This window comes from Pundamilia nyererei, unplaced genomic scaffold, assembly GCF_000239375.1.
Source record: "Pundamilia nyererei isolate P.nyererei 1_Seehausen unplaced genomic scaffold, PunNye1.0 scaffold00109, whole genome shotgun sequence".
Taxonomy (NCBI): domain Eukaryota; kingdom Metazoa; phylum Chordata; class Actinopteri; order Cichliformes; family Cichlidae; genus Pundamilia; species Pundamilia nyererei.
Window position 1 is genome coordinate 1581045 of NW_005187510.1, and position 11247 is coordinate 1592291.

Sequence of the window (11247 nt, forward strand, 5' to 3'; positions counted from 1 at the left end):
TTTTTTTTTTCTTCCCCTAGCTCAGGAAATGGAAATGCCATGGCAAAGGACCAGATCGCTCTCTGGCCCTGTCCATGTAAACCACATTAAATTCCCATCATCCACATATAAAACAATCCGCTCAGCACTTATCCCTTTGTGGCTGATACATGGGCACTACTGGAACCCAGGCGCTGGGTTTGTAGGTACCCCACACTCTGTTATATCAGTTACCAGCCTCCTTTGCTACTACTAATATGTTCTCTAGTTGCTTTCCTCAAATGAAGATTAGTTTAAACTGCTACCTGTCCACTTCTCCTCACTAGCTACCAAACTTTATAGTGATTCCACAAGCTCTGCTCTTCAATTTTGTGCTAGTCTCTTATGGCATATGCCATAATAAGGATATCCCCTTAAGGCATAAGGAAGCCCACTCTTTTGTTCTCTTTGATGGCTGCTGTTTGTCCCAGGCTCCCTAATGAAATGCGCTGGGAGGGAAATCTTAAGACTCTGCTATATTATTTTGACTAAGATCTGAATTTGACTCGTCTGCTTTCATTCCTCACGCATAAAAACTGAAGTCCACCAGTTTACATCAACACTAACATAATGTTAAACTTAGATGAAGCCACTTTTCCTTCTTCCTTCTTATGAGGGTAGTGGTCTTTAAAGCTTAAACATTCCTCACTATGGAATTGCCGTCTCGCCACAATCCTTAAGGGTGAGACACTAATAAAAGGTCAGCTCTGTCTCTCACCCCCCCAGGTGCGCGCGCGCACACACACACACACACACACACACATATTGTGGTACAATAATGAGCAGTATTTTTGCTTTCTCTGGTAACAACATGACAGCGGTGGGTGGAGCGGAGGGAAATTGGGCCCTGTTGAAATGGAGAAGGTTGCAGAGAGAGCGACCCAGACAAGAGACACAGTATCTGTCTGGTGGTGGAAGCGGTTGTAACAGTAAAGAGAGTGTGATAAATTGACACACTCAAACATTTCCTGATAGTAGGAGCCTCTTGTGCTGCAGGCGGCAGAGTACGGGAAGGTAATGTGATCATAGGGTTATCTAGAATTACCGGAGACTGTCTGAGAAGAGTATGTGAGACTCACTGTTTGAAAACACAACAGAGGATCAAAGCATGTAGTGTGGCATCCACCAATGATCTGAAGAATTATTTCTGCTGCTTAGACTGTTGAGTGAGTAAAAGGCTTACTGTTATAGTTATAGTAACATACACTTGGCAAATGGAGGGTCACTGGTTCAATACCAGCCAGATATGGCATATGTGGACCTACCTGCTATGACAGACAAAAGTAGATTTTGACTATATTTAAAGTAAATTAAATAAAGTGAACTTTGTGTTGTGTTCATGATCTTGGTCAGTATATGTAATGGCTACTTTTCAGGTAATATATTACAAAACCATATAATATGTAGTGTCTGTAATGTTGTTTCCAGTGCAGCTGTGTTCCGTTCATGGCATGGCTTTAATCGTAACAGGAACATCTTGAAGCATAGATGTAGTTTGTACTGGGTCTTTTATTTTGAAAAATGACCAGATTCTCTCTTGTCCCGTCCCTGTGTCTGACTTCCTGCTGTTACTTATGTAAATGAAAGTTTGTAGTCATTTGAAAAATGGATATTTCACAAGCCTTTAGGTAGCTCTGTGAAAAACGAAGTCTACTTTTGCTCCGTCTACTCTTTATATAGAAAGTAAGAGGATAAGCAAGCCTATAAAGGCAGAAGTTTTGGCAGTTTACTGGTCTGAAGCATGCATGTCCTACGAAGATGGGTGCATTGTGTTAAGTGTGTTAACAGAATGCCAGTATTTCCAAAGGAGTGGACTTCCCAGCAAATTCACCCCCAAGTTGTACAATACTCAGAGAAATTGCAACAAACCCAAAGATTTACATCTCAGACTCTACAGGCCACAGTGAGCATGGTAAATATTAAAGTTCACAACAGAACAATTAGAAAACGACTGAACAAGTACGGCATGTTTGCAAGAGTTTCAAGGAGTAAGTCCCTTGTCTATAAAAAGAATATGGTAGCATGGGTTAGATTTAGAAAGTTGCAAGACTTCTGGAACAGTGTCTAATGGACAGATGACATGGAGTATAATTACCTTAAACTGAACACCAGCATAGCAGCACAAGAACCTCCTGTTAAGCTGTTAAGCACAGTGGTGGAGTGGTGATGTCTTTTGAGCTTGTTGTGCAGCCACGTGATCTGCACTCAGTGAAGCACTCACTTAGTTAACCATGAACTCTATACCAAAGTATTCCACGTTAGGTCATCTGTCCTGACAGCTAAAACTTGGCTGTAATTAGGTCATGCAGCAGCAAATCTACAACAGAACCTCTGAAAAAGAAAAGAATGAAGGGGTCGCAGTCACCAAGTCAAAGTCCAGACCTTAACCTGACTGAAATGCTGTGATGGACTAAAGTAATGTTGTAAAGAAGAATGGACCAAAATTACTCCCCAATGATTGATAAAATCAAGACTGATAAAGTCATACAGAAAACCATCACTGCAAGTTAATAGTGCTAAACGTTGGTTTTACAAGTTACTGACTCATAGCATGTACTTACATTTGTGTGACTATAGGAAATAATAATGGCTCTTAAAACTCAATGTATTCACTCATGCTGAGCTTAGGAGCTAATAAAAGACCTTTTCAGCAAGTCATAGTACAGGTAACTACTGAATATACTGTGGGAGTACACATGCTGGATCTTTGGAATGACTTATCACGACGCTTAATTGAAACTTCATTAAAGTTAGTAGTCATTCTTTCATGTGTCGTGCCTACATTTAACTTCTCAGCAGATTACTAACTTTTACCTACACTGGCTTCCATTTACTGAGCTCACTTTCAAAGTTCTGATATTGTGCATGTTGGCTCACTGTCACCCTGTCAAGGCTGACTGGGACACTTGAATAGAACTGAGCCATTGTTAATGTGATTAGTGACAGCACTTCTTGTGATATGACAAGTGAAAATGTTCGCTGTTAAAAAGCTTTTTACAGGGCCCGGGAACGGCTCACCAAATGGAATGAGCTGCCATTGTCATTAATTACACCTTTGTTTTGTTTTTTTCTGTGATGATGCCAAAATCTGTGCCATGAAAAAAGAAACGTTCTTTACAGACTGAAAAGACAATGTTCAATCGGATTAAAACAAGTCAGGCCTACATTTAACATATAGTTAGATAGATTACTGAATTTTATATATCTAACTATCTCTCTCTCTCTATCTCTCTCTATCTCTCTCTCTCATACTGAATGAGTAGCAACCACAACAGCCTCTTATCACTACCACAGCACTTCGGCATTGTTTGCAGCTAACTGTGTTGAATCAGTTGTGTTTCTAGATCTGAGTTTCTTTGTTTAATTTCAGTCAGTGTGACCAGATCAAAGTCTGTAGCTGTGCCCATTATTATGCTACATGTGGAATGTGTGGACTGCTGGGTTCCCCGCCTTGCGTCCCTGGGCCTGCCAGCGTAATGGGGTGTAAAGTAGATCGAGCTCGGAGTGTCACTCTTGAGCCTGCAAACAGGCAACGCCTCCCTCCTCCCCCTCTGCTTCATTAATCTCCCTCTCACACACACTGAGATGGCATGTAGCTCAGACAGAAAAGTGATCCAGTGTTGAACAATGGAGAAGCGGGAAGATCCATCGATCGTGCAGTGTTTCTGCAGTCCACATGCCGTCACATCAGGACCACAGCTGCACTTTGAAAGAAATGACTTCATCCAAGTTGCACGCGTAGTGATTCATTGAACAGGGAATTAATTAACACACGGGGGGTGTGACCCTGTTCTCAGTTAAATGTTTACATCACTGGATTCTGTTCTAAACATGAAGATATGAATAAAGTTGATTATATGTTGGTTACCTCCAAACTTTATTGGAGACCTAATAGATGAGACTCTAAAGAAGTGCTTTGTCTTATACTTCCTCACATGCCCCCCCATTTTTTCTTTTTTTTTTTTTTTAATGAAATCCCTTAGTTCTCTAGTAACTCATGAATGGCATTTTCTATGACAGGTTAAGAGTATCCTGTATTCGGGCTAGTAATAACTTGATAGCAGCTATAATCTGAAACGATAAAGAAAAACACATCATGTCATGGAGGCACACCAGAGGTCGGCAGTAACAGTGCATTATTACAGAGATCAGCAGATTTGCTCATTTTGTCAAAGTTATTTATTTATCAGTTTTAACTGCTGGGAACTCGCTGTATTTCTTTCATCACCTTCTACTCTTCCAGACCTCTTTCAGTTCTTCACAGGCAAAGACATGTCCTCAGTGCTGCTGGCCAAGTTTGGAGTGTTATGATAGTAGAGCTCTGGCACCAAGAATCAAAGAGCGTGTTTACGCGAGTGACTTCCTTAAACCAGGCTCCTGTCATTGTCTCACTACCTTTAATACCCACACTTTAACTGTAAAAGCCACTGAACTAAAGAGCTGTCGTGTAGAGATGGAAAACTAAAACTAGAAAAGGTGGTCTCTCACCACAGCTAGGTGTATTACTCTGAAGGATTTGCTGTGCGATGATGTATAAAATCTGAATTCTGATAGATCAAAAACACCCTTAAGTATATTAATGAGGCAGATCTGCTGTCAGCATCCCAAAAGACTTTCATTGATCTGAGAAGCTTTTTGTTTTTCAAATTCCAATAATTCTAATAATAAAACTTTAATTTCTAATGAAAGGTTCTAATTAAATTAGAACAATATAGACAAGTGACTTTAAAAGGGGGGAGAAAAAGTCAATTTACCTCAACTTGGTTACCAGGTTTTCAACCCACTTAAGGGGTTTTCAACCCACTTCATAGTTGATGCCAAAGATGAATAACAACAAGCTGTGGGCCAGAAAATTGGTAATGCTGGCAGCTTACCTTTGTTATCTATATGTGAGCAATCACTGAGTCCCTCAGACTGAATTTGACGCATGTGGTAGGTTTGTTTTCTTCATGTGGGTTGCATATTTCAGGGTTCCTATTATGTGTGGAGTCTTTCTGAAAGATGTGTTATTTTCTCAAATAGTAAATGAGGAATCTCACAGATTAATAAAAGTTAATGTACGTGTTTTGTCCAAGCAAGGGAAACATTTAAGCATTTAATTTAATGTTGCAGAAGGGAAGAAACCTGCAGCTTTTTCTTTAAACGTTCTGAAAACCAGTGTTGTTTTAATCAGCTTCTCACACTGAGGGATGGCGCCCTTCCAATCACAAGTCTGTCTCTGCTTCGTCTCCTTTTTCTTGGACTTAGCAGCAGCAGCAGCAGCTCACCTCTCGTTGCCATTTCTTATCATTTGTATGAATTACCACTGATGCGCTTGAGCAGTGAGCAGACATTGGCACAGGGACGGAGAAGACAGGGCCTTGAGTGAGGCAAATGCCCTCATCTATCATCCCAATATAGAGCCCTCAGTGGAGCACAACCATTGTCTGCAGCAGGCACACACCCAGGAATAGCAGATGGAGGGAGAGAGGGAGGATGGGGCGAGGTGATTTGTTTTCTGGGCTTTGTTTATCTGAATGTGTGTTTTTGAAGTTGATTAAATCTCTACCACCTGTGTTTGTTTGTTTTTTGCTGTTTGAAGACAGTAATTGCAGATAATGTGCTCCTGAGCTGATCAGTGGACTGTAGAGATTGAGTACATCTGTGGTTTGGCCAACAACAGAAAAAGAAAAATGTACAATTGCCCATTGCAAACTGGAATTTGACCAAATGCTGAAGTTCCATTTATTTTTCCATGTTGTGAGTTTCTGCATAGATTTTCACTCTTTACTAAACTTGTGCTTGTCATTTCTAGGTGGCGTACTTAAGGCTGTGAGATCGCAGGTCAGAAGGCTAGGTGGTCAGGACTCCCACTCATCACTCTTGGTTACATATTTCAAGAACTACTGGGAACAGCCAGGATTACATGTGCCGTTTCTTTAAGTTAACATCCCCCCAGTGCACTGAGAGAATGGGAATGGAATTTACTGCAGGAGGGGGAGAAGTGCACCAAGCAGGCTGTAGCTTGTTAAGCACATCAAGTTGTGGATTGCGGTTGCTTCTGTCAGAATATTTTAGTGTGCATCACCTGCACTTAGATTCATGTTGAAACAGGATGATGGCACACTACATTTGTAGTTCCAATGATCTTGAAATGTATCACAATGGTACAAAAGCCTGTGTATATGTGTTGGGTTTGTTTTTTTTTTGACAATTCTTAGCAAAGAACCTGAATAAACATTTGCCTAAAAGAATCACCTCTCTTTTTTTTTGTCTTACCTCCCTGAGATGACTGCTGGTTGATATGTGGGACATTGTTCTTCAGTTGGCTCTTGATGAAGGCTTATTATGGGAACACTTCAGCCCCAGGGCACAGCAGCAAGTCTTCCACTTGAGAGTAATTACCGGTACAGCTCATGGAGCTAGGTGATTTTTTTTTTATTTTATTTTTTATTTTTGTCTTGTTGTGGGTTTGTTTGGGAGTGTGTACCAGTTATTGATAGTATTTATATAATGTGCGTGATATGAGGAATTATTGTCAAAAAGGATGTTCATACTTTGAAAGTGGTCCTTTTCATTTGAAATAATTGCTCTACTTCCAGATGGATGGAAATTCATGCAGACGGTCAGGATTTCCAACAGAGAAATCTTTGGTGGTCCCACAGATGGTGTGATGTTTATAGCTTTGACAAAAAATGTTTTACTATCACAAGGATTACCATGTAGCCTAGACATGTGTTAGTTATGTCCATCATTTTGGTTTATGATCAAACGCCTCCAAAACTAATAACACTCCCATAAACCTCATTCCTCTTAACATGCTAGCATTTTAAAATTAAGATGCTGAACATAATTAAAAGGTTGTCGGCGTGTCAAGTAAGGATAAGTAACAATCAGGGATTCCATGAATGACATTTAACTTGGGATTTACTAACACCTGCCTAATATTGTATTGGTCACCAGAGATGGGCAGTAACGTGTTACATTAGTGTCCGTTGTGCGTGGGAAGAAAACTTCTTTTTACAGTGAAAAAAACCCCTAAACTTCCAAGCAAGTACCGAGTGCGCTACCATGTAATGGGAAACTCACAGAGAAAGTCGCGGATTCTTCAACTGACCGCGGCACACCTGCACCAGGGTAAACCTCCGCCTACCGCAGTGCTGCTTAATAGGTGAAAATAGAGCAACAGGACCGCTGAGTCTTTGACTTTATTTATGTTCTGCTGTGTTTTACTTGCATCTATTTGAAAGAGTGAGTGTAAACACAAAAAATATTTTATTTTATGTGCTGGAATGTGTAGAAAATAGGTTTAAATGTTAAACTAATTTATTCAAGTCAGAATGTTGCATATAATTACATTTTTGCTTGATGCATAAAGTTAAAAGATTAAAACTGATAAAACAAGTTAAAAAAAAGATTTTTTCCATTTGATTACATTTTGTATGATGGATTATGTAGAAAAAGTAGAATTGGGCTGAAAGATCTATCACTTATCACCTCTTCAGATTGTAAATCGTGTTTTTAATAAGTAACTAAGTAACTAAGTAATGAATTACTTTTGAAAATAAGCAATCAGTAAAGTAATGGGATTACTTTTTTGGGGAAGTAATCAGTAATTAGTTACTGATTACTTTTTTCAAGTAACTTGACCAACACTGTTGGTCACCCTTTTGTTGCCCAGCCCTGACCCACTGAGGCATGGACTCAACTAAACCCCTAAAGGTTCACACACACACTGCCTGCACCAACTTGCTTTCTTCCCACAGTGCATCCTGGTGTCACATGTTCCCTGGGTATGGTGGAGCCCATGCACCAGGCCATCTATGTGATGTACATAAAATGGGATTTCTCTGTTGTCCAGTTCTGATGCTCACATGCTCATTGTTGGTGCTCTTGGAGGTGTACAGGAGTGAACATGGACACCATGACTGGTCTGCAGCTATGAAGCCCCCCATAGACAAAAAAAACTGTGATGCACTGTGTATTCTGACACTTTTCTATCAGAGCCAGGATGAACTTTTTCTGAAATCTGAGCTACAGTAGCTTGTCTGTTGGATGAGACTACAAAGGCTAGCCTTCTCTCTATGTGTGTATCAACTTGGCTGTTGGATGAGCCTGTTGCTGGTTCACCACTGTTCCTTCTTTTAACCACTTTTGATAGATACTGACCACTGCAGACCAGAAACAGACACTCTGGCCCAGTCGTCTAGCCATCACAATCTGGCCCTTATCAAACTTGCCCATTTCTTTTATATTCACTTGCGCCCTAAAATATCTCACTGACTAACAGGTGCCATGATGATGAAGAGATAATCAGTGTTATTCACTTCACTTGCCAAAGCGAGGAGTAGTTCCCATAGCCCAGGTTTTACACGCTGAAGGCAAACAGCATAGAAGGGTCTGACAGTGAGAAGGAGTCCTCACTGGCTGCATTCATTTTTATTTAGCAAAGACACAAGCTTGCAAGAAATGAGGAGAGACAAGGGCAAAGTATGGTGGCCCTGAGAGGCCAAACGGACTGCAACTTAAGAAAACACCAGCAATAAGAAAAACACTGCAAAAGCACACAAAACAGGAAAAATGACAACGGAAATAGGAAAAAACAGATTTCCAAAAGCACAACGGAAGTGTTTCTGGGGAGACAATAACCCGACGGACCAGTTGCAGGAACCAAAATGTACTAAGAATTGCGCTGGGAGACACTTTAAAGAAGTGGAGGATCGATTGGTTTTGTGAGGAAAGAAAAGATGAGAGGTAAGTGTGTTAGCCTAACTGTTAGCCTAAAAATCCGTCATCAGTATTATATGAATCATGATAAAACACACCTACCATGTTTTGGGTTCCTGCGACTGGCAACTAGCTATACAGTTGTTATGAAAGGGAAAACTGTCCATAGACGCTGGAACCATATTTTTTTATTAGGTTGTAAAACATGTTTATTAATCCTGTAAAGTTCAGAATTTTAACATGGCAGTCTATGGGGACTTACTCTCTTTTTGATGCAGCGTCAAGTGGCCAGTGAAGGAACTGCAGTTTTTGGCACTTTCATCTTACTTTTCTATTTAGATTTTATGTTTTGTTTTGTTTTGTTTTGTTTTGTTTTGTTTTGTTTTGATGTCCTCCGTCATTTACATCAACGTCAGGTTGGGCCTCCTCTTGATACCTCCAATGAACAGCTACGAAATACAAGTCCAATATGTGGAATCGACTTAAGCTCTTTTGTCTGCTTAATTTGTTACTGAATAACAAGGGAACCTGCCTCACCTGTCCATGAAACTGTTTAGCAGTTAACTGTCCAATTAAATTTGAGCTTCTAAAAATGGTTAACTGTAAATAAAATATATCTATAACTCCTGAACATTTAATGCAAAACTTTTGTTAGACCCCATGAATTAAAACTGAAACACTGCACTCCAACCAAGTCTTGATTGTCTGATTTAAAATTCACTGTGGTGTTGTGAATAAGAAACCTAGAAAAACTGTCCTTGTCCAAAAACATATAGCTGTATATTCTCCCTTATGTAATGTCAGAAAGCCATATCTTTCACTTAGCTGTCACTTCAACTGCTCACCTCAAAGTTGACGCTAGTTTAACTCATGTATTCACTCTGTGTCACCAACAGTTATTCTACCTGTCATCACTACCAGTCACTGTTCATCCCTCGACTCTTTTTTTTTTTGCCTGTGAAAAAAAGGTGATTTTTTAATTTGACACTTTTAATTCATATTTTCAAATGTTGTATGGAGAGCATGTCATCAGTGTCACATTTGAATGCTTGAACTTGCCCCATAAATCAGGAGAGAAATACTTTTCCTTCCTGCTTATGAGCAAAACTGCCTCCAGAGGCCAGCCAGATGAGTAAAGCAAAATGATCTATTACAGATTACCACTGAAGCATGTGATGCACACACCTCGACTTCACGGCTCATGAACACGGCACCCAGTGTGCATAGGTTATCTCCGACCAACAGTGCAGCATAATATCTGCCTGCACGTCTATTTTTACAGGCTCCTAGTGAGGACAAGGGGACTTTTTCTCCTTCCTTCTCCTCACTGCATGCCTGGATCTGCTTAATGCTGATGCGGCAAGTGACAATTACTTTTAAAAATACAAAGAAACATTGTGCCCACCGAGGCAGCAAAGCAGAGAGTGAATTGGCTAATTAAATACATCCAACACTGAACCGTCAAGGGGTTCTCATTTCCTTTCTGCCCTTTCTCCACAAGTGCAAATGAAGTAGGCTCTAAATAACCCATTTGTTTCAAGCCCGCTGAGCAGACGGAGCTACTCCACATTACTGGCTACTGCCGCTGTTTTGAACATGCCAACAGACACAGTCACCCAGAAGCCTTGAGGAATTCTCCGTCTTCCCCCCTCTTGATGATAGACAATAGAACTGTCAAATTAAAAGTTTTTTTTGGCCAGTACACCACCGTCTGTTGACACTGTGTGGCTCATTAGCCTTTTCAGGCAGTTATCCCATGAATAATATCAGCCTGAACAAAGGTCTACTACATATTCTGACTAATTAATTACATGTCCATGTTGGAGGGCTTTTTTTTTTAATGGTTGCTCTTCTTTTACGTGTGCAGTAGATTTAAGGAAGAAAAGAAGACGAGACTCAGCTGCAGCTGGCAAGGATTGTAATAAACTGACATTGTTGTGCATTGTTCCAGGTGCAAAATTTTCCTGTGGGATAGTTCTGGCTCTTTGCAGAGATATCACTGTCATTATTACAGCCCAACTGATATTACCATGCCCATAATATTCTTCTTCTTTTTTTTGCCTGTCCCATTGGGCACAGTAGCAATCAGAATTATTGTTATTATTGAAGGCCAAGAAAATGCCCAACAGATTTATTTTCCCATGTGGATAAGCACCCCTTCCGTGAGCACCCCCATTTCCTGGAATCCACCAAGAGCAGGGGGCCCAGGCCCATCCGGACTGGGGCCGATAGTAGCAGCATCGCCAAGCCCCACAGAGCCCGGGGCAGCCCACATGACCCCACCGCTTTTTGTTTTCTTGGATGGGTTGGAGTCATGTGGCATCTTAGGATAATTTACTGACCAGTTTTACTGGAACGTTACTAAAACATTTTCAGAGATCAGCCTTGCTCTGTACGAGTTTTTCTGTGAGTAAGATCCACTTGATTCCCAGGATCCACCATTCCCCAGCAGAACATTGCACTATAACCACCTGTCACCAGGTTTTAATATAAACAATATCAAAATCAGCATTAGGGGTGGGG

At 40.6% G+C, this 11247-nt stretch overlaps 1 protein-coding gene across 2 annotated transcripts in view; it reads left to right on the forward strand.

Annotated features, from left to right (window-relative positions):
* ube3d (ubiquitin protein ligase E3D) overlaps positions 1 to 6251 on the forward strand; it is a 21726-nt gene extending 15475 nt beyond the window's left edge. For both annotated transcript variants that reach the window (XM_013912944.1, XM_013912943.1), the window contains one exon: positions 5813 to 6251. In XM_013912944.1, the coding sequence (XP_013768398.1) occupies positions 5813 to 5833 (21 nt within the window). In that variant the 3' untranslated portion in view covers positions 5834 to 6251. The remainder of the gene's footprint in view (positions 1 to 5812) is intronic.
* Positions 6252 to 11247: the final 4996 nt, after the last annotated feature.